Source organism: Sorex fumeus, unplaced genomic scaffold, assembly GCF_029834395.1.
Source record: "Sorex fumeus unplaced genomic scaffold, SorFum_2.1 ptg000178l, whole genome shotgun sequence".
NCBI classification, from domain to species: domain Eukaryota; kingdom Metazoa; phylum Chordata; class Mammalia; order Eulipotyphla; family Soricidae; genus Sorex; species Sorex fumeus.
In genome coordinates, this window is record NW_026606235.1 from 1,849,666 (window position 1) to 1,874,207 (window position 24,542).

General features: G+C 44.0%; 1 protein-coding gene across 2 annotated transcripts in view; it reads left to right on the top strand.

Annotated features, from left to right (window-relative positions):
- PSMF1 (proteasome inhibitor subunit 1) overlaps positions 1 to 24,542 on the top strand; it is a 31,367-nt gene that overhangs the window by 4,453 nt on the left and 2,372 nt on the right. For both annotated transcript variants that reach the window (XM_056107837.1, XM_056107838.1), the window contains exons 3-4: positions 530 to 612; positions 11,702 to 11,887. In XM_056107837.1, coding sequence (XP_055963812.1) covers positions 530 to 612; positions 11,702 to 11,887 — 269 coding nt within the window. The remainder of the gene's footprint in view (positions 1 to 529; positions 613 to 11,701; positions 11,888 to 24,542) is intronic.

Genomic DNA, 24,542 nt, shown 5'->3' on the forward strand with positions numbered 1-24,542 from the left:
AGTTAGTTTACACAGATCGGTTTATTGAAAGACCCAGGATGGGTTGCGCATTGAATTGTTCAGATTTCTAGTCTGGTCTTCCAGAACAGTGCCTACAACATGCCATGGAAACCACTGCTGCTGCCCCCCAGCATTAAGTACTGGGCCACCAGCCTGGTGCCCTTCCTCTGCGCTGCCAACACCATGCCTGCTGTCCCTGCTGCTTCCCTGTTTAGCTGATATCTGCCATCTGCCAGCTGGCTTCTCCTTGTCACCCACCTCCAAGTCAAAAGTTGTACTTCCATTTAGACTCTCAGTTATATTCATGTGCTTAAGCCTCAAAAGAGCTTAAGGGAATAAAGGGCGTTTTCTGGGCTTTGCTTGGAAAGGTGACTTCCCATGTCAGCATAGTTCCTAAGCTGTGATGTCTTGAAATGCATAGATATATTCAAGTTGAAGATTCGATTGTTACCGTTCTCCCCACACCCCCCCAACCCCCTTAGCCCAGAAATATTCCTGTTCTCTCATTTTTCTGTTTGCATTTTTCTAGGAATGTGGCTCACAGCAAGTGTCAGACTTGACCCTGAATTTGGATGATTATATTGATTCAGAACACCTGGGTGACTTCCACAGGTACTTCAAAGGGGGGGTGTTCCCAGGGGATGAGATGAGAGACCCAGTGGCCAGATAAAAGGACTAGGTGGAAATGTCCAGAAGAAGGTTTCTGGAAGATTCCTTTGTCTCCCAAACACTGACTTCTCAGTTCATATTTTATTTCTAACTGAAAGTTGTTCACTATTAATTGAAAGTGTTCTTCTCAGAGAAGACCTATAAAAGTTGCCTCAGGAAGTGAAGTGACTTGAGCCAGAAGCCCACCAGAGCAGCAGTGGTCGCAGAGTATGAGGATGCGGGAGTCAGTGGTGGGATCAGAGAGCAGATTCCTGAAAAGGGTCCACCTCGCCCAGTCTCCTGTCCTCCTCAGGTTTGGTTCTTCAGAGCATCTCAAACCAAGTGCAATTCCCTGCACGGCCATGGCCACATACATGCCTGTGTCTGCACAGCCTCTTGTGGTCTGCCCTAAGTGATGCTTTTGGTGCAGTGGATGAACCCACTTAGGGTAGCCCCACATGCTTAGAGTAAGAATTAAGTGGTCATCCTTGTGGTGTGAGGGTGTGTTTCGTAAGAAACTGCCAGGCCTTTCTAAAGCAGTGCTACCATTTGTACGTTTACCAACAGTAAATGAGTTTCATCTCTCCATATTTTCCCGGGTATTTTGTGGTATGTGTTTTACAGATTTGGGGCATTCTAATCAGTGTGTAGTGACATCTCATTGTTTTAATTTATGGTTTTCTAATGATAGGATGTTGCGTTTCTGTGCTCATCTACTATATATATATATATATATATATATATATATTTGGTGGGCAGGGGGTCTGCCTAGAGTTTTTGTTGAGCTTTAATAATATTTTGGTTAATAGTCCTGTACCCTCTTCACAAATACATTTTCCTAATCTCTCCTGAAAGTTCTCATCTTAACCTTTCATTTGAATTAGCGACGCCAAAGAAAGATAGTTTGGGTTAGTGAGATACAAACTCTGGTTCCAATCGCCAGCACCATGTGTGGTCCCTGAGCACCACTGGAGGTCACACCCGAGCACTGCCAGAGGAGGCCCAAAGCGAAAACCAGAAAAGGCTAGAGAAAATAGTTTGCAAAATTGTTAGTGACAACCCTTTCCTCCGCCTCTCTAGGAGAGCCCAGCAAGCTACCGAGAGTCACCCGTACGGCAAAGCCTGACAAGCTACCCGTGACATATTTGATATGCCAAACACAGTAACAAGTCTCACAGTGTTACTGGGCCCACTCGAGCAAATCGATAAACAATGGGAGGACAGTGACAGCGACCCTTATACCCATCACCAAGATTTATCCATTTTTATCATTTGATTAATTTTCCTATTTTTTCATTTTGAATCATCAGAATTCTTTTCAGATTTTATGCGCCTTTACTTCTGACTTTCTGCTGTCCTCCTTGACCCTGTGTGAACAATGCCCTCATCACACAGGGAGGGTGAGTACATACATGCAGGTTACTGTGTGCAGCCCGGACTGTGACTGCCTTATTCATCACAGTGCTGTGCTTTGTAGCTCATCTCCGACTGTGAGTGTGCTGGTGTTTCCTCATCTATTCAAGGAGCACACATTGGCGTTTGTTTCCATGACTCTGTAATTGCATTTAGTATAAAAGTTCCCTAGAAGTGCTTTTGGTATTGGGCGTTTTTGAAGACTAAAGATTAGTCATTGTGTTGAACGTTCAGATAGTTTCCTCATCATCACTCTATTCAGGCTGAGCATTTTCAACAGGAGGACTTTGTAGGTGAATCTATGTTTAATGTTATATCAGGCACTTGACTTTTGTCTCAGCATTGAATTTGTTCTGAGCTATCTCTTAGTTCTGACAGCGTCTGCCAGACTGCTACAGTAAAGACATTTGTTCGCACTTGGGTATAGCAAGTGATCTCATACTAGGAGACTTAATATTCTGCTTTCTTTATTCCTCCACCTTTCAAAGAAATAAATGAACCATTCTTTGATGCAGTGGTTTTTATCCGCTATTTATTATAATCCTTAGCAGAATCACTTGTCACTGTGATTATAAAATTAATTTTCTTCTTAGAACTTCAGGGGGTGCTCCCTGGTAGTGCTCAGAAAGTCTGGGGTGACCACTGCTAATTCTTGACCAACCAGGCTGGCAATTCAGTGCAGGGGCCCAAGGCTGTGATGCCGGTTGGGCCCTACAATGCCCAAGATCACCTGGACCACACCCAGCGGTGCTGGGAGCTCTACAGAGCTGCACCCATTGTTGGTCAGGAGACTGTGTAGTGCTAGGAGTTGAACTTGGGTAGGGCACATGCCTAAGTTCTCTGATCATTTTATAATTATCATGGGACTCTAATCCTCTTTATTTCAGTTTCATCTTTCTTCTTTGGAGTGCCCTGTTGCCCAGTATCAAGGCTCATGTTCATGGATTGATGCTAAAATAAACACACAGTTTCTTTTTTTTTCTTTTTTTAAAAAAATTTTTATTAGTGAAGCACCATGAGGTACAGTTGTAGACTTACAAATTTTTGTGCTTGGGTTTCAGTTATACAATGATTAAAATACCCACCCCTCCACCAGTGCCCATTTTCCACCACCACGGGTTCCAGTATCCCTCCCCCCATCCCACACTGCCTCTCTGGCAGGGAATTCCCTTTTGTTCTCTCTCTCCTTTTGGGTGTTGTGGTTTGCAAAAGAGGCATTGAGTGGCATTCATGTTTGGTCTATAGTCTACTTTCAGGACACACATAGTTTCTTAACTACTTCATCAGGAACTCCCAAGAACAATGCTACTCAGTTCCAAAATTGATTTTTTTTTTTTTTGGTCCTTTGACTGTTTTACTGGGTGTGTTTTTAGTCAGAATTCTGCATTCAAAAGCCAGTTAGACTAATGCTGTTTTTCCATCAGTAGCAGTGAAGTTACCTGTTTGATAATTGATGGGTCAGTTTAGTTCCACTTTATGCCATATTGGCGCTCTTTCCCCGGTGCTGTAAGGCTTTAGGAGCAAACTGGTATCTCTAAAATCAAGTTACTAAAGCTGCCTTGCAGCCCCTTAGGGTTCATTTATGTTAAGTTAGTGACCTTGAACCTGCTGCTTTCCTCTCAGATTTCCAAACCTCTTCTGCCCTTTCTCTGGCCACCCCCTGCATCTCCCGCCCTCATCCATGCAGCTCTCCTTGAGAATACATCTGCTTTCCTACATGCTACCTTCCAGTTGATTTTCCACATAGCAGTCTTACAAAACATAGAAAAGATCATGTGAATAGCTTTGCTTGAGGCACTGAAGAGAAGGCAGTACAGCAAATAAGCCTTGCATGCTGCTGACCCTGATTCAGTTTTCAGCACAGAGCCAGGAGTAAGTTCAATGGGTGCAACCCCAAAACCAAAAGTAAAATGCTTTTTTTTTGGGGGGGGGAATCTTTTTTTAATAAATCACCATGAGGTACAGTTACAGACTTACAAACTTTCATGCTTACAATGATCGAGTACCCATCCCTCCACCAGTGCCCATTCTCCACCACCAATGTTCCCAGTAAATGCTTTAAATCTTGGCTTGAAACCTCCCAGTCATGGCATCTCACACACATTAGAATGACTGCACGTGTTGGTGAGGAGTGAAGAAATTGGAATTGTCACGAGTAAGATCACATCCACTAAGGAAGGCAGTGCAGAGGTTACTCGGAAAATTACCCCTGTGATTTTGCAGTTTCATTCACATCTGGACATATGCCCAGGAGAATTGAAATCAGTGACTTCAAAAATACTTTGCACAGGGGCTGGAGCAATAGCACAGTGGGTAGGGTGTGTGCCTTGCACGCAGCCGACCTACGTTCGATTCCCAGCATCCCATATGGTCCCCCGAGCACCGCCAGAAGTAATTCCTGAGTGAATGAACCAGGAGTAACTCCTGTACATGGCTGGGTGTGACTCAAAAAGAAAAAAAAAAAATTTGCACCTGTGCTCATAGAGTATTCTTTACAGGAGCCAATAATTGGCAGCAACCAAAATATCCATGAATAATACCTAGGACTGACGCTTGGATAAACAAAGCATGATGGAGATGAAATATTATTTAGCTTTAAAAGGGGAGGGGTGGGCCAGAGAGAGAGTACACAGGTTAAGGAATATGCCTTGCATGCAGCCGACCTGTTTGATCCCAGGTACCACGTCCTCTGACCTTCACACTGAAACAGGCCCAGCTGACTGGAATCACCAGGACAGGCCCCAAGCCTCCTGAGCATCACTTGGGAGACCCCAAAATATAAGTATATTTTAAAAATGGAAAGGAAGTGCTGACACAAGCGACAACAAGGTGACCCTATTCGCAGAAAGTACAGTGATGGCTGGGGCCTTGGCGAGTTAGGTCTTAGTTCCAGTTTCAAGATGAAGTGAGTTTTGGAGATGTTGGTGATCAAATAGTAGTAGAAATGGACTTAGTACCTCTGAATGCTACACTCAGAGCTGGTTACATTGATATATTTAATGTGTATCTTACCACAGTTTAAAAAAAATTTAATTATCTAAAAAGAAACCCCAAATTCCTCTGTGAATGTTAGTTGTTTTAAAGTGAAGAGAGAACTCGGTGAGGCCTAAAGCAAGTACCCCTCCTCGCCAGTCTGTGACGCACTTCCTCTGGTTCCTAGGACTCAGCCAGGGCCTGGATTCTTCTCCTGCCAGAGCCCCTTGCTCTGCTTAGAGTGCTCCTCTTATCACACCACTCTCCTAGTCTGCCTTCAGCTCTACTCAGATGTCGACTCACAGAGGAGCCTCCTGGTTTCAGAACCACCTTTCAGACACAGGTGTTTAGTGACAGACTGACTTGCCATCATTGCTCTCCTCCGAGCCTTTCTGGGAGGCCTAGGGTCTGGTCTGTATTTAAACAGGCTCCAAGGCACAAAGGGGTGGAGGACCTGACCTTGATGGAGCCGCTGCTCTGGCTGCCTCCAACACTAGGACCTTCACACTCCCCTTGCAGACTGAGGAAGACGATCTCTCTTGCCATCATCATTCTCGAATTCCAGGGAGTTAAATACCCAAAAGCTGTAGAAGAACCTAGGCCCTGTCTAGGCTGTCCGCACTCGTCAGAGCATTTACCAGGCAGTACCAAGAGAGAAAGGATGATGATTGTCTCTTATATTTCAGCACACGTGTCATTGGGTTGGAATGGGGGTAGGAGTGCAGGATTTACAACTATAAAACAAGAAATACAGGATACTGTCTCACCGTGTTCTGAAAACAAAATGAGATGTCCATGCTTAGTGCTGGGGCCAGTGCTTAATAAATATTCATAGGGGGAAGAAACTGATCACCAAGAATCGTCTCCATGGAAACAGACGCTGCAAAGATGGACTGTACCTCTGTCTCCTAAGCATCGGGGCCTCTTCCTCTCCACTCTGCCCACCTGCTTCTCGCCATGCTCCCCCCATCTGGCCCGACTTGTTGCCCTGGCATGTCTAGTCTGTTCTAGATAGGAAGTCCCGATTAGAGGAGGCACAGAAACATCTTCCTTTCTGCCAGCCCCATGCTGTGCTAGGGTGACAGAATGTCTTTTATGCTACCAAAATTACATTTTTCCTAAGGTTGAGAAATTAATGCAGGAACTTCTTTGGGACAAAGCAAATTTTTAAATCAGACCTGGCATGTAAACATATCAAGGGAAGATTGGAACTTTGCAGCTCTAGCATATGATTAAAGGGAAAGGAGGGTTTGTAATCACGACCTTTGCCCAGCAAAGTTCCTTCACAGAAGGAACAGAGTCCCCAGGGTTCTGCATTCTAAGTAGAAATGTGATCCTTGTGAGACTAGGTGGACCACTGGCCACTAGACAATATGGCAGGTGTTGTCATGGAACTCTTCTTTAGGATTGGTGTGTTAAAAAGTGTTTGCTATGGGGGCTGGAGAGATAGTACAGTGGATAAGGCCTACCCTTTCACACAGCTAATCCGGGCTTGATCCCCAGCATCCTATATAGTCCCCTGAGCACTACCAGGAGTGCCAGGAGTAATCCCTGAACATCACCAGGTGTGGCTCCGAAAACCAAAAAAATTAAGTAGCATTTGCTCTAGTGGAAAGTAGAGGGAGGGCAGGATACGGAAACCCCTGGCACCCCATTCACTTTCTCTCCTACCATCTGGACTCCTTTCTATATTAGAGAAACTACCAGGCTCAGTCCCCAGCACCTCAGGGTCCCCTGGGCTCCTCTGGGAGTGATCCCTGAGCACCACCAGGTGGAAGGGAGGAAGGCAGGAAAGAGGGATCCATGTACAAGCGATATAGTTACTATGAACGCTCACCAGCAAATGGTGGAATCAAAATTGTTGATTTCATTTTGGTTACTGGTGCTGAGAATCTCTTCATGTGTGTTTTTGCCATATGTGTGTCATCTTTGGCAAAATGTTCACAACCTTTAACCTACTAGAAAATTGAATTGGTTGGTACCTTTTTACTGGTGTAGTTTTGACTTCCTTAAATATTTTAGGAGCAATTCCTTTACTAGGTGATGGTTTATTCTTTCTCCCTATAGTTTGGTTTTTCATTCTTTGTTGCTGTTGGGGGGGTGGCAGTTGCTAAGGCCCAGGTGTCCCCCACCAGTGAGTGTTGGTCGGCCAGACTGGTGTCAGTGCAAGGACTTGGTGTGATGCTGCTTAAGCCCTGACATCTTGGCACACAGGCTACACCTGGTGGTGCTCCAGGCCTCCCCTCTGGGGCTGTACCTGGTGGTGTTCAGGGGAACTTTGTGGTTCTGGGAATCGAATTCACTCCCTAACTGCTGTACTATCTTGCAGTACCTGTTTTTCTGGTTTTTAGTTTTTTGGGGGTATGTTTTTTCTCATTCTTCAACAGAGTCTTTTGCAAATTAAGTTTCTAATTTTGAGATAAATATTTTACCCTTTTTTTATGGGTTAAACTTTTGTTGTTAAATGAAAGGTCTTTGTTTATCCCAAGTTTCAAAAAATCTCTTTCTGAACATTTTATAATTTCGTGCTTTTATACTTAAATCTGGTCTACTTTAAGTTAATTTTTGTATATAGTAGGAGGTTTTTCTTTTTTAAAATTTACTTTATTGAATCACCATGAGATATAGTTACAAGCTTTCATGTTTGAGTTACAATCACACATTGATCAAGCACCCACCAGTGTACATTCCTCACCACCAATATCCCCAGAATACTCCACCTTTCCCACCCTCCCACTGCCTCCCTGGCAGACAGTATTCCCCATAATTCCCCATACTCTCTCTCTACTTTTGGGCATTATGGTTTGCAATGCAGATACTGAGAGGTTATCAGGCTTGCTCCCTTATCTACTTTCAGCTCACATCTCTGTGAGGTTTTTCTTGCCTATAGATAATCTATTTCCTTCAATGCCATTCTTTTCTTTCATTGCTTTTGCAAGTTGTCTAAAATCGGTCTTCTGTACTTGTGTAGGTCTGTTTCTGGGTTTTCTTTTTCCATAATAGTTGTACCTGTCCCTCTGCAATCACAGTTTTAATTATTGTAGCTACATAGTAGATCTTAATATTGAGTAGAAAGGTTCCTCCCACGCAGTACTTCTTTGGCAGTGTTGTTTTAGCTATTCTGGCACTCTGTTTCTGTTTAAACTTAGCACTCTTATTTAAAGTTTGTCTATTTTTGTAAATGCCTCACTGGAATTTTAATAGAAATTTTATAAACTTATATAGGTCATTAAATCTATATTGTAGACCATTGACACTTTTACTATGAATGGGGTGAATCTCTCCATTTATATAGGTCCTGTTTAATTTCATCACCATTTTGTAATTTTTAGCACATGAGATCCTAAACTTCTTAAAATGTCTTTGGCAGGGAGAGGAGGTGAGAATAGTTGAGCTTATTGTCAGTTTTGATTTTGGGATGTTTGTTTGTGTACAGAAAATGGGACTCATGTGTTTTGAGCTTGTATTCTGTCACATTGTTGAGCCCTAATCTTGGTTAATGGGTGGATTTTGTTGTTTTTCTCGCCTTGTTTCAGTGGTTGAAAATTCCAGTATTATGAAAGCTGGGGAAGGGTCTCCTTTCCTGGTCCCAGGCTTATAGGCAGAGTGTTCTGTCTCTGTTAACTATATTGTTAGCTGTTGGCTGCTTGTGAAACTTGAGAAACCTTTCTCTTTGTTGAATCTTCAGCATCAGTTTATCATCTTGAATTTTGTCAAATGGTTTTCCAGTGCCAATAAGATCTTCACAGCTTTTTCTTAGCAGTGTGGTTGCAGTGTATGTTTGTGAATATTGTGTCTTGTCTACCACAAAACATCCTAAAATATACAATTCTTATAAAACTTGAAAAAAATTGAAGCTTATCGTTTTTTTTTTTTTGCACCTAAGTTCATGGAAAATGCCAGTCTCAAGTTTTCATACTTTTTGTACTCTGTTTTAATATCAAAAACAACCTCACAAAACAACTTGGGAAAGTCATCCTTCTCCTATTTTCTGGAAGTGACTGTAAATTGGTGCTAATTCTTCCTGAAATATGTGGTGGAATTCTTCACTAAGGTCAGATATGGGTGATTTATTTTATGGGTGCCAAAGTTAATTTAGTAGAACTGTGAGATCATTTTAGCTGAAATGTTTATGAGCCTTGAAGTCTTAAAAACCTTGAAGAATTATTCTAAGAATTCTAAGTTGTTGAATTAAGTTTTTCTTCATATTCTATTATCCTTTTAGTGGCTACTAACAAATTAGAAAGATCCCTTGAGTACGGATCTAATGTCTTCCCTCTTTTGGGGGCAAGGGGCCAGTGCTCAGGGCCACATCTGGCTCTCTGCTCAAGGACCCACACCCAGCAGTGCTCTGGGGGCCATAGGTGGTGCCAGGGTTTGAACCAGGGCCAGAGCTACAGCCACATACTACACCTTGACCTCTGTAGGTCTCTCTGGCCCCTACTTCTCTTTTTTATTCACCTATCTTTCCAGGAGTTTATTCATGTTGCTCATTTTTGGAAAGAACCAACTGTTTGTTCCCTAATGTTTGCCTCTCTTTAATACTTTTTCAAAATTCCCTTCCCATTAAAAATAATTTTTTAAATTATAGCACCGTGATTTATCCAGTTGTTGATAATATAGTCAGCTCAGGCATTACATTTTCCAACACCAATCTGACCATCAGCTGCCCTTCTCCCCACTAATATCCCCAGTTTCCCACCCACCTCCCCAGCCTGCCCCTTTGCAGACACAGATGTATTTCGTATCATTTGTTACAACAGAAAATGTAATTATCAAACCTTAGATCAATAAGAGTAAATTTGAGATCACTGTCAGATCTCACAATGGTGTGTTACTGTCTGAGGATCTGCTGTGCTGCGTGGTGCTAGTTGAGCCTCTGTCACTGTTTAGACTCATCGAGCTTGATGAGCTTCTGTGCAACCTTCCCATCAGATATGCTGTGATCATACTGGGCTGACAGTGCTATGAAACGTGAGGTATCCAGGAGCTGTGAAGCTGGAGCAGTTTGGTGGCTTAGTAATTTGATAAGGTTCTGCTGTGGAGCTGGGACATTTCTATGTCATAGAGTGTAAGGTGTGGCTGTGGGCTGCTTTGTCTTCAGGCAGGAAGGGGAATCTGCCCATCCCATTCTGAGAAGACCCCAGAGTTCTCAGCCTGGACTAGTCTGTCTGGGAAGATTTCGTGGCATTGTTTTTTTTTTTTTTGATGCTGATTTTTTGCTGGCAAGATGGCGGGTGTGGGCAGGGGCCACTGGGTTTTCCATTGGGGTTGATTCGGCACACCCCCATTCCAAGATTGCCCCCAGTTCAGCCCAAAGACTGGTCCCACCTATTCCTGCCCATTTTTTTAGTAGCTATTGGTGGTGTGATAATACACACCTTGCTCTCGTATTGTGCTCACCAGGGTTACAAACCTGGTTGAAATGCCCACATACCTGGTCGTGGTGCTTATAGTGTGTTTGTCAGAGTCCCACTAAACAGTTGAGGCCCCTAAGTCAGGGTCACGCTCACTGGCCTCACCAGGGTCACAGACCTTACTAGGCGCCTGCATGCTCCTGTCTCTGGTTTAGTTGGAAGACTCTTGTGGCAGAGAGGAGCACGGAACCATCTGCTCCAACAGAGGAACTGCTGGGCTGGTGTGTGTGCATGGTGGAGTGGGAGTGGGTGCTGGGGACATCGTGCACGAACCAGGCAGGCCCTCGTGGACTGGTTCTGATAGCCTTCTGCACATTATCCCTTTACATCTCAGTGCTTTGGGTTTAATTTACTCTCTTTCTCTGTTCTTAAGGTTAGGATTCTTATTTTTTTCCAATAAAAGCCTTTAGTACTATAAAGTTTCCTCTTGACACTGCTTTAGCTGTACCCACAAACTATTAATTTTTTTATTCTGTGATCTGTGACCTGTAGATTATCTGGGACTCTGTTGCTTCTATATAGATAGAAATTTTCTTTCTGTTTCGATCTGGTCAGAGAACATTCTTTGCATGACTTCAGTTTTACACATTGTGAGGTTTCCTTTTTCCACCCAGAACATGTGTCTCATTTTAAAATCCCAGGTTATCAGGAACCCTCAGGTTCTGCCCCTCCCTCCTCTCAGGTGCTGCAACACTCAGGTTCATTGCTTGTCCCTCACTGGCAGAGAAGAGACAAGCACAGCTGCCCAGGGACTTCTGGGCGGGTGACAGAATCTTGAGAGTGGGCCCCTTGGAGGCCTGCTGCCTAGCCCAGCACCCGCCGCCTCCTTTGTGGGTCAGAGAAGCTTCCATGGCTGTCCCTATGACACGGTGATGAACACACAATGCCCCTGCGGGCGGATGGGCTCAGGGGCAGAGGAGAGACCACTAGGTCCTGTGCCCCCACACCATCACCTCTCTCTAATGGGGTGCTAAACGAGGAGGGGCGACTCAGATGCCTAAGAAGCTCAGGCCCCAGCCTCGGAGACGACGCCGTGCTGTTGCCCCTGCCACCCGGGGCCGCCAGGCGGCCCGTTACCACCGTTGCAGACAGTCCTCTCGCCGCACCAACAACTCCCACTGCCAACGCCGCCATCAGTGCCGCCGCCCCTGCTGCTGCCCCTGCCACTGCCAACGCCGCCCCCACCCAAGTAATGCGTGCAAGGCTGCCAGGAAGGTGCCAGGAGCTGACACTGCATCTCCTTCCTACAGGGCCTACAAGAACAGCGAGGAACTTCGGTCCCGTATCACAACTGGAATCATCACACCTATCCATGAGTCCTGGGACAAGGCCAGTGTGAGCAGTCCCCACCGGGAGTTTCCCCCTGCCACTGCCAGAGAGGTGGACCCACTTCGGATTCACCCACACCACCCCCACACTGGCCGGCAGCCTCCCTGGTGAGTACGTGAGTACCGAGTCCCCATGAGCAGCCCGTGCTGTTCAGCAGGATTCCAGCCAGGACCATCCGGCGTGGATGGTTGGTGCTTGCCCACCCCTCTCTGGCACTCCCGTGTGACACCAGAAGGTCCGGGTCTTCATCTTTGGAGACCTTGGTGGAGTGCCGAGTTCTTTTCCTCCATCCTGCCATCTTGCTGCTCAGCTTCTGAAGGCTGCCCACCCTTTCCAGAAGCCCCGTGTTGCCCCTGCCTCTGTGCAAGGGCTTTGCTTCTGGGCGGTGTGTGGTATTCTGAGGTTGCTGCCAAGATTTTCACGTTACTTGTCCCAGAGTGCACAGAAGCGCTAAGCCAGGCTTTGGAGAGCCATGACAAGGCGGAGAAGTCATTTCCCAGAGGGGGTACAGTCTCAGTCCCAGTGTCTTGCTCATTTCATTGACCCCCCCCCTTTGACAATTTCAGAGCTTTTCCAAAACAGCACAGGATATAAACAAGTCCTGTCTGCATTATTTCATTGTTTGCAGATTAGGGCGGCAGCAATAGAACTGGAGAATTCTGCTCTGAGGCAGGAACAAGGGCTAGGGAGACTTTAGTCTGTAGCTGAAAAGGCATTTCCCAATTTGGGGTCCACAGTGTGGTAGTCATGGCAGGGCTGGGGCAGGGAGCGTGGGCAGCTCTCTGGGGCCAGAATAAACATGCTCAAGTGTTCGCTGCCATTGTTGGTTCATTGTTTTGCAATTAGGTGACTTTGGTTAGCCAAAAAAAAAAAAAAAAAGAGGGAAATTTAATTATTGCCAAGTAATAATTGGTGAGTCTGGCAGTCTTCGAAAATACTGGGTCCTCTGGGGAAAGTGGAGACTTAAAAGATGAAGAACATTTTTTTTCCATCTGAAGGGAACCAGATATAAAATGGCTGCCCAGGTCACCAGAGACTAATAACTCAGTGCAAGCCGGGGTTCCAAGGTTCCTCACTCCCAGCACAGCCCCATGACTGCAACATGAGCAGAGTGTGGTAGTGAGATTTAAGGCTGTGCCCTGGGGGAAGCTTTTAGACCTGACACTTGTCTCCCCTCAGCTAGATTAGCCTCTAGGCTCTTTTCAGAACTACTGTGTGAAATCTCCTTTACTCTCTTGAAATGCAATCTATGACAACTCACCCAGGGTGGTTGTAAGGGGTTGGTTTAAAGTCCTAACTAGTATATATTGGAAATGAATGCTTCGTAAAAGATGGCACTCAGAAACATTGTCAGACATCTACACTTCTGAGTGAAAGTGTTTTGAAGTCAGCAGCGACAAGCTGGCATTTGGAGAAGTGGTGTGTCAGCAGTGTCCATGGTACCAGCAGTGCTGCTGTTGCCCGAGAAGGGTGTCCACACTGTACGTGGCACCAGCAGGACTTTGTTCTCCTGAGAAGGGTGTGCCACAGTGCACACGACACCAGCAGGGCTGTCACCTGAGAAGCTGTGCCACACTGCACACGGCACCAGCAGGGCTGCTGTTACCAACCTGACTTTTCTGAACTGGGGAGCAGTTCTCAGGAGCAAAGGGAAAAACAATAATAGACACTGTTCCCCTTTTTTGTTTTTTGTTTGGGGGCCACAATCAAGGGTTATTCCTGGCTTGCTAATCAGGAATGACTCCTAGTGGTACCCAGGGGACCAAATGGGGTGTTGAGAATCAAATCCAGGTTGGCCACATACAGGGCAAACGCCCTCCCTGCTGTACTATCGATCTGGCCCCCTAGACTGTTCCTCTAATCATAGCATAATTGCATTCCTGGAAACAAAACTTATATTAAACAGATTCTGAAATACTTTGTGTGTTTAGAAAAAATTATCTCAGACTCGGTTATGTAGGCTTTACATCAGGAATGTCTAATAAGACTTCACAAAGTTGTATGAGATATAGGTCATTGCTATGAATTTTAAGAGCCGACACCACCCCTGACCTCTTCTGTAGCTGTTCTCCAGCCACTGTGACAAATGTCAGCTCCAGGAGCAAGACCCTGAGTCTGATCCATGGCACTGCATGGCCAGCCAAGCAACAGACCAATCTGTCAGACCCAATGCCACTAGGCTGACCTCATCAGGAGTGGTTCTTTGGGATTCTGCAGTGAAACAGGGCCCTGGACCTCCCTAAACTGGGAATCACAGGAGTCTAATTAAAGGGTTGTTTTTTTTTTTAAAAAAAGTTGGTTAAAGGGTTTAAAAAAAAAAAGTTGGGGAATAAGTAGAAAAATTAGAAATAACCATATTAAGACTTCTGCTAAACATTGTACCTAGGTACACATTGTCACTAGTTGCTAAAACAATTAGTCAGGAGATTGATGGGAAACTCTATCTGTAGTGGATTCATCAGACTGACATCACCTAACCCCATAGATCAACTTAACAAAGTGGGACAGCGAGACACTATCTCCAAATAGCAATAGTAAGTACACAAGAAACTGATCTAAACAGACTCATGGTGGTTTTAAAAGAAGCAGGAGGGATCAAACAGGTTAGACATACTTGAGGATGCATGTGTTCAGTCAAAGCAAAGAAATGAACAATTTTGCAGGGTAGGTTGGCCTAGGATTTTTTTTTCTTCCAGCAATAAATTCAGTGGCATGGAGAGGGAGTACTATTATTGAAATTGTGAGTCAAATCAAACTGTGTTAGTTTACTTTCGATCTTGAATCAGACAATTTTTAAAAATCAAGATATTTGGGAAAATTAGAACCCTGGCTGGTTTTGTTAGGTGAAATGATTCCTGGTTTGTTACTAAAATTCCTGGTTGGTTAATATTTTGTTAGAAATACATATGCATATATGTGTGTATATATGATGACATCTTTAAGAGTGAAGTGATACACCTGGGATTTGATTTAAAATAATTTCAGTCCCCAAAAGGGTAAGGGACATTTTAAAAGAGCATAGGTGAAATAAGAATGGTGTAATATTGAAAATTAATGGAACTTAGTAGAAGGATATGTGGGGGATTAAAAAATTAAACTATTTCTGCTTTATCTTTGATCATTTGATAATTTAATAAATTCATTAATAATCCTTGACAGACTTTGTTAAATAGAAGAGAAATGATATCTCCCAACTCTTTTGTGAGACCATCATTACCCTCATTCCATAACCAAACACATCATAAGGAAACTACAAACCAGTATCCCTTATGAATACAGATGTAAATTCTCAACAGAGAATTAACAAAACAATTGCAGCAACATATAAAAAGAATTTTCATACACCACAACCAAATGAAATTTATCCCAGGAATGATTAACATCTGAAAATAAATCAGCGTTTATACCTTGTTAATAGAACAAAAGACCAAAACCACACATTCATCTCAATGGACAGAGCAAAGGCATTTGACAAAATCCAGTACCCTTTCATGATAAAAGTGTTCAACAATAGAAGGAAAGTTTCTCAACCCAATAAAGATCATTTCAAAAAGCCCACAACCAAATCTGACTTAATGAAGAAAAATTACATGCATTCCCCCAAAGATCAAGAACAAGACAGGGATGTCTACTTTTGTACTTTCATGGAGCACGATTTGAGATTCTAACTAGGGCAGTTGCTGGGTGGAAAAGAAAACGGTATCCAGATTAAAAAGTAAGACGTAAAGCAATCTCTGTTGTCAGTGATTGAGATTTTGCATGTGGAGAAAAATCTCGAGACATTCCATTTAGGAGAATTTAGAACCAGTTAAAAAAAAGTTCAGCAATGTGACAGAATGCAAGATCCGTAAACAGAAATCACTGTATATCTGTACAGTGGCAGTGAACAATCAGAAATAAAGTTAGTGGGACTGGAGCAATAGTACAGCAGATAGGGCATTTACCTTGCATGCGGCTGATCTGGGTTGATTCCCAGCATCCCACATGTTCCTCCGAGCACCGCCAGGAGTAATTCCTGAGTGCATGAGCCAGGAGTAACCTCTGTGCATCACTGGGTGTCACCCAAAAAGAAAAAAAATTAGGGAGATTTATAACTCCGAAAATAATTAGACTACTTAGGATAAATTTACCAAAAGTATAAGAAACTGAAAACATTTTAGAAGGAAACTAAGGAAGATGTATGTAATAGAAAATATATGTTCTGTTTTCATAGAAAGGAAGAGTTGATATTGACTGCACCCCCCGAACTGGCCTCTATCATTTCATTGTGATTGGAGTCAAATTTCAAGAATTAATTTGGAAGGGAGTCAGGTTTGGGGTTTGTGTTTTTGGGTTTTGTTTGCAGAAATAGGAAAACTGATACTAAAATTCATAAGAAAATGCAAGGGAACCAAAGGAGCTTGCAATTGTAAATAAAATAGTTGGAGGATTTGCTTCCCAGTTTCATAACTCGAAAGCTGCAGTAATTAAGACAAAGTGGAACGATCCATTGGAGAAACATCTGAAGATGGGGGATAGAATCAGAAGTCCAGAAATAACCCATTCACCTTCAGAGGCCGTTGACTTCAGTTTAGGTTCCAGTTCAGTGGGGAAATTTTAAACAGGGGTTTCCCACACACAAAGTAAAGCAATCCTGTGAAGCCTTTCAGAAGCCAAAATGAGAGCAATTTAAGATTGCTACTGATTTACATGGAATTTTGGGTTCCCAGACACAAAACGCTATCTATCGCATCATACCAAAATAACACATAATTTTTTTTTTAAAAAAGAAGACATTAAAGCAGAAATGATACAGTCAATATATGGCCCTCACAGAGGTAGTTCCCCAGAAGGGGACTGCTGGTGGTCCTCGGGTGCTACAGTCTCTGTAAGCAGCTCACTGCAAAGCAAATGCTCAAGTTGTTTTCATTGTTTGCTGTGTTGGGAAAGTAAACATCCTTTTGGGATTTCTTTAGGTTAGCAAAAACAGAAGAGGAAAGAGGGCCTGAAGATGGATGCCCGGGGCACATGCCTTGCACATGTGGGATCTGGGTTCCAGCTCCAGCATCACTTGACCCAAGCAGAGCCACAGCGCTGGGTCTAAACGTTGATACATCCAGCCTGGTTGGACAAATAGTACCAGGAGTCGTCTCCTGAGCACCGACTGCTTGGGAGGTACCCCCCGTCCCCCAAATACACAAAACATAAAAGTGAAATGACATGAAGCAAGTTTTGAAAAGCTGGGATGATCCCTGTAGTTCTTTTCAAATGGGGTTTCAGACAGTGAACACCCACATGTAGATGAGGGATGTTGGACCCCTTCCTCAGCCAAAACTAACTGAGAATGAATTACAGATCCTGCATATGAAAGCTAGAACCTTAAAATGCTTGGGAACAAAACTGAGGAATGAATATATATGTTACTTGTTGTTTGTGGTTTCTTAGATACCAAAAACATAAGCAATAAAATGAAAGAATAAATAAATTAGACTTCTTCAACACTAGATACTTTGTGCAATCAAAGAATTATACCAAAAAATCAAAAGGAGGGCCCAGAAAGAGAGCTGAAGGGGCTGGAGTGTACCATGCTTCGATTGTGGAAGATTGATTCGGTCCCCAGCATCACGTGGTCCCCTGAGCACTACTTGGAAGCAGCCCCCAGTAGTGTAATAGGAATAGCCCCCTCCACTGCTGGGCATGGCCCAGAGCCAAAAACAGCAACAACAGCAAAACCCACAAAGTAAAAAGACAATCCACTTGGTGGGAGAAGGTGTTTGCAAATGACCTGACAGACACAGGTATCCAAATTATAGCAAGAATTCTGATAGCTCAACAGTAGAAGGACAGTTCAACTGAAAAAAATGGTTAAAGGATGTGAGTAGACTTTTCTCCAGGGAAGATGAGAACATGCTTCACATCATTGTCACTTGGGAAGTAGAAATCCAGCCTGCAGTGATGTAACACCACAGTGTTTGTGCACATTTTCCTGTATAACAGTTTTGCGCTTGAATGTTCATAGCAGGCAGAGGTGAGAATTCATGATAGCCCAAAATAACCTAAATGTCCGTATTGAAAAATGACCAAGCATTTTTCAACAACAACAGAAAAATCAAGTGTACTGCTCCATGTTCTAAAACATGAACGGTGAAATACTTGATTCAAAATGAGGGAAGCCACCACCTGTTGTTTGATTTCTTTTACACTCATTTGTCTGGGGAACGCAGCCAGCAATGCCCCCATGTCAAGAAGTACAGCGTAGCAATTAGGAGCACTGGCTTTGGAGCTCAGATCCTGACCTTGTGGCTTTATCTTTCAGTGAGCAGATTTCGCCTCATCTGCTGCTTGATTATTGTGCCTGTTTCAAAAGCTTCTCAGGAGTGACTGTGATAAGGGGAGTTCCAGGTTGAACTCCATGCTTGGCATCTAGTAACTGTTCACTACTGCTCAGTAGATCCACTCATCAGGGGCAGATGAAGATAGGACCACAGGTGTAATGCATGTAGAGGGTCTCCCACAGAGAGTGTCTTGTTTTCAGTGCTTCTCCTTCCCCCTCCCCTGAGACTTGGATGCAGTGCAGCCTCACTGGTGTTTGGAGCCAAGGGAGGATTTGTTGGTGATCCAGGCTGCGCAGCCCTTTCCCGGCAGTGTTTTGGGTTTTGTTTTTGTTGGTTTTTTTTTAATTTTCAGTCACACCTGGTGAGGCTCAGAGGTTACTCCTGGCTCTGCACTCAGGATTTACTCCTGGCGGTGCTCTGGGGACCATATGGGATGCTGGGAATCGAACCCAGGTTGGCCACATTTAAGGCAAACGCCCTCCCTCTGTGTTATCGCTCCAGCCCCTCCAGCCACATTCTCCGGAGGTAAAGGTTACTATCATTCCCTTCCCTCTCCGCCACATCTTGACTCCCGAGCTGGTGCTCTCATTCATAGTTGCTCAACTTCCCAGATATGAGATCTATGGCCCCTCCACTTGACAAGGAGGCAGGGTGGGGAGGGTGGAAAATGGAGTTTTTCTAAGGGGAGTTGTGAAGATGGGGTGTGCTGCTGTGTGCCTCTGACCCAGCCTGCTTCTCCCCCCCCCCCCCCCCCCCCTTCTGCTGGAGCTCACGTCCTGGTCAGTTTCTACCCTAGGTCACTGTAGCGCCCTCTTCACTCCCGGCCCCAACCAATGGGCCAATGAGGTTTTTCTCAAACAGAGCATGGAAAGTGACAACGATGTTCAGGAGACTTTCTGGGTCTCCCCTCTGCTTCCTTCCACCTTCCCTGTTCCTCCTTGCCAACCCACATTCTCCTCAGCGTGGACCTCTCTAATAACACCAATTCCTTTGTTAAGAATCCCCTGACCACCCCCACTGGGTTGCTGGGCAACCAGGCACTCATTTTCACCTTCTTGTTTTTCTAGGAAATGCCTCATCTGGGGGGTGGGACCTTAGGGCTGGCAGAAGGGAAGGAGCCACTTAGCAGCTGGGCCATCTCCGCCTGGGGTATTAATTACCCCTTCCCTGCACAGCTTGGCTTCAGATCCACTTAGGAAATAGCAGCCTCGCCTCCTGCACACAGTACCCTCACGCCTTCCTCACAACCACCCGCCCCCCAACCCCGTGTCTGGCCCACACCTGGAAACGGGGCTGGGGGAGAGGGGCCTGTCTGCCCTATTGTATGGACAGCAGATGCCAGAACTTGTCTAAGGCTCTGGGGTCTGTTGGTTCGATGTTGGGAGCCTAGGGGCGGATGTTCTGCTGTGATGGGAGAATTGGGAGTGGGGAGGGGAGAGTGTCCTCCCCCAGATTTCTGTGCCAGAATTACTGAAAAACCACTCCTTGAAAGAGAAATTTTTTTTTGGCTTTTTGTTGGTGTCATAACTACTCTAACCCATTTCCCTTTGCCACATCGGTCCTCAGGCTCTATATCTCTGTTCCTTTTTGAAATACCAGTTTTGAGGGTGGAACAATAGTACAGTGGTAGGGTGTTGGCTTTGTATGCAGTCTGGTCCCTGCATCCCCTATGATCTGTCCCCCCAACCCATCCTCCACACTCCCCCCAGTGAGCTTCAACAGGAATAATTCCTGAGCGTCGCCAAGAGTGGCTCAAAAACCGAAAAAGAAACCAATATTTGCTGTGCTCCTCTAGCTTCACCTAAAATTTAAGTCCTTCACTGTGTTCTTCAAAATTGGTTTTCATTCCCAGTCTGTATCTGCACATCCTGTTTCCAATATTGTGCATTCATATTTTCCTCTTTTAATTTTCATAATCTGGGTCTGGATAGTACAGCGGTTAAGGTGCTTGCCTTGCATGCATCTCGCCCAGGTTCTGTTCCCACCACCACATATGGTCCCCTGAGCCAGAGCCCGCCAGTCGTGTGCCCTGTGTACCACCACGTGTGGCTCAAAACCAGCAACAACCAAAAACTTTGATAATCCTTTTACTGAAGTGCTGAACATAACTTTGTTGAATGTTTTATTTCGCTGATTTGCTGTATAGTTTGTCTTAAAATCCTTGGGGTCTTTTAAAATTCCAACTTCTCGTTTTAAATAATATACCTGTGAACATCTCTCTATATAAATTATTTCTTTGAGTTATTTTCAATGCTAGTAGATCTCAGGATAGTTGATTTTAGGAATTCTCTTGCACTCTGAATTATTAAGAACTCTGGATTGCTAATTTGTATCTGTCAGTTTGCTACATTAGAAATTGTAGTTGCGATTTCTTAAATGCACTGTGTACTCCTTTATTTAATAACAAACCTGTGATACAGTAATTATGAAAATAATCATCTTTCCAGGAAAACCACTTAGTGACTTCTTTCATATTGTTACAAATCTTTTTAATATCTGGCATAAGATACAGATTCTCAGATCTGTTTCAGCATTTAGTTTAAGGGCAGTACTATTTTTATTAAGGCCTGACAAAGGAGTTGTTGGGGGAGTAATCCCTGAGCACCACCAGATGTTACCCAAAAAGAAAAAACAAACATGTATATAGAGATGCTGGGGAGAAAACTTGGGTCCTCCCACATGTAAAGGAAGTGCTGTACCCAACCTGTATCTGAAAAATGGAATAATTCCTAAGATGAGAAGTTCAATATTTATATTGTAATGTCTCAATCAGCCACTAAAAAATCTGTAGGATGAGATTGGTCAGAAACATCAGTTGGTGGGGTTGGTGGGGGGGTCAGAGAGCGAGATCAGCACCGGAGCGCATCTTTACTGTGGGAGGCCCTGATCTGATACCTGAGCCCTTCCACTATTGATCCTGGAGCTCAGAGCCAGGTGTAGCCCCTGAATTAGTAATGTGGCCCCCAAACAGCAAAATGAAACAAACAAAAATGAGGAATTAACACTGAATAGGAAAAAAAAAGATTGAGGACATAGGAATGAAAAAAAGCAGAAACAACTAGAAGAACAATTTTTAAAATAGAGTAGATTTCAGTCTGTATATCATTTGATCACTTGACATCCCATTACTCATTGATTTGCTCGAGCGGGTGCCAGTAACGTCTCCATTTGTCACTGTTGAGTGCTAGTGTAGCCCAGTGGCGTCCGCTCGTTCTAGGAACACGAAGAGCCCCAAACTGATCTCATTCAAGGTCTTGACAAAGAAGTCTGACCATCTTGTAGGTGGGCAGCCACGCGATCTTTTGACGTCCCGTGGAATCCAGTCGGTAACAGCTCTAGTCCAGCGGTCATCTCCAAATCTCATTATGTGTGCAGCCCATCTGATTTTTGACGCCTTGGCAAAGGAGACAGCATCCCTGATTCTTGATCGTCGACAGAGGTCAGAACTCCAGATTCGTTCTCTCATTTGAGTGAAGCGGGTTACTCCGAGCATAGCTCTTTCGATTCCTCAGTCTGTATATATGGTATTAAATTCTTCAAATGTACAAGTCAGGGCCAGAGTGATAGTACAATGGATAGGGTGTTTGCTTTGCCTGTGGCTGGCCTGGGTTCAATCCCTAGCATCCCTTATGGTCCCCTAACACTACCAGGAGTGATTACTGAGTGAAGAGCCAGGAATTACCCCTGAGCATCACCAGGTGTGACCCCCCCAAAAAAAAAGATATTTTAAAAAATCTTAAATAAAAATCAACATACAAGTCACATTAAATATAAGAGATCTCAGCACTCCAATGAAAAGACCATGAGTTTAGAGAATAATAATTGGACAATGTTTAGATAATAATAAAAGAACATGTGTTTAAATAATAATAGAGCATGGGCTCAAATAATACTAATAATAAAATTAGCAGGGGCTGGAGAGAGAGTACTGCAGTAAGGAACTTTGCCTTTCATGCATGGGAACACAACCTGGGTTTTATTCCCCAGCACAGCACACAGTGCTAGGAGTGATCCCTGAGCACAGCCAGCAGTCAGCCCTGGCTACTACCAGGGATGGTCCAAAAATGAAAATGGAACATAGGACAGTGCTACAGTTTAGTAGGAAGAAAAATAGTAGGGTGATAATAATAATAATAATAATAGGACCTGAGTTTTGAAGTTAAATAGCCCTGGCCTGGATCCTGTCTCAGCCACTGATTATTACATACTCTGGTCTTGGCAAGAAACCCTATTCTAGCTTATCTGTAAAACTAAGGGAAATTTTTTGTGCTCGGAGGACTGCTGTCAAGTGAAAGGAAACCGTGCTCATGAGAAACTCAGCACACTTCTATTTCAGAAAGTAGTGGCGGGCTGGGGGCTACTCAGTTCCATGCAGAGTGCCTGGCAGGACAGACAAGGAACTGACACTAGTGTCTGTGGGAAGACCTGGGAATCCGGGGGACAAGGATGAAAGAGAGAGGGTTTGTTTTTTGTTTTTTACTTTTGTGAGTACATAGTCTCTCATCTACAGTTGAGAAATCAAAAGTGCCATGTAAACAAAGTCACAGATTTTGTTCATTCTTTTGGTTGTGGTGGTGATTTAAAGACTGAGGCCTGTCCTTGTTTGGTAGAAAAATCTGACCTGAAATAGCACAAAACTCTTGCATGTTTAATTGATTCCACTGAGGCGTGAACAGTCATTCATTCTGCAGGAACACCTGGGGATTGGTTTCTGGGTTCTTGGAGTGTCACAAGCTTCAGAGTGTTACACGATGTTACACCATGTGTCATATTCATCGAACCTTAGCTACGAAAAGTTCAGAATTCTAAATATGGTTTAGATACTAGACAAGATTGTAAACCTGTGCCTCCTTTTTCTCTCTTGAACCTTGAAACTACTGAATGTACAGTACCTACTTAAAACAGTACCCTTTTATTTGTCTCGTTTTTATTTAAAACAACATTTCACACAGCTCCTGCCACAAAGCAAACTCAGGAAGTGGTGTTGGTGGTGGTCATTACCTCAACTACCTTATCTGTCCGCAAACCCACCTGTGTCCAGTACCATGTCTCACCCATCACTTCTTTTTTTTTATGATGATTTGTTCCAGGTATTCAGTATTCCAACACCACACCCATCACCATTTGATCACCTTCCCTCCACCAGTGTCTCCAATTTTCCCAACCACCCCTCAAGCCTTCCCCCCTAGCAGGCCCACAATGGTTTGCTTTTATATTGCTTGTTATCAATAAGTTGCTAACTGAATGATCAAAAAATATTTCCTTTGAAGAAAATTAATGTAAATTGCTGTATCTCACCATGGAGACATTAAGTCCTCGGATGAGGGATTCCTGAGATGTTAGAGGTTAAGTCTTCTGTGTTAGTCTGGTTAGTCAAGATTGGTTGCCTTCTATGTTATACCCCATCCAATCTGGTGGGGTGTTTGGGTGTTAAGATGGTCACCTAGACCTAAAATGATAGGCTCAGGAATGTAAAGATGCTTTTCAAACTTGTGAAAGCTAAATATAATTTTGAATGTACGTATGTTATAGAATAGCATGTCCAGAGCACGTGTAGTCATTACTGCCTTTGGTTCGAAGACTCTCAGGTCGAAAATTGGTTCTTGGATGAAAAGCAGTGGTTAAAGAAAAACTCATGGAGATTGAATGATGTTGGCTATCTAGATATCTAGAGTATCTGACAAGGGGCTGGAGCAGTAGCACAGCGGGTAGGGTGTTTGCCTTGCACACAGCCAATCCAGGTTCAATCCCCAGCAGACCATATGGTCCCCCGAGCACTGCCAGGAGTAATTCCTGAGTGCAGAGCCAGGAGTAACACCTGAGCATTGCCAGGTGTGACCCCAAAAGCAAAAAAATAAAAATAATAAAGTATCTGACAAGTATATGGTCACTGCACTATTCAGGTTTCAGGAGGCACCAGTGGGAAAGCTTTGTGTGGTCCTGTCGCAGCTGTGAGCTCCCTTTCCATTCCACTTCTGAAATCATTCAAATCTTAGTTTTTTAGTTTTTGGTTTTCAAATATTATTCTAGGACCAGAATGATAGCAGCAGCAGATAGGGAGGGCCCTTACATTGCATGTGGCCAACCTGAGCTTGATCCTCAGCACCCCACACAGTCCCCTAAGCCCCAACTGAAGTGATCCCTGGCAGCAGGAATATGCCCAAAGCATCACAGGTGGCCCTAAAGCAAAGTATAAAATATATTTTTTTATGTTTTTTAAACATAAATGTAATATATTCTTGTTCTGGTCTCAAAATTCCTTTTTGTTTTCTTTTTGGGTCACACCCGGCATTGCACAGGGGTTACTCCTGACTCATGCACTCAGGAATTACCCCTGGCGGTGCTCAGGGGACATATGGGATGCTGGGAATCGAACCCGAGTCTGCCACATGCAAGGCAAACGCCCTACCCGCCGTGCTGTCGTTCCAGCCCCTGGTCTCAAAATTCT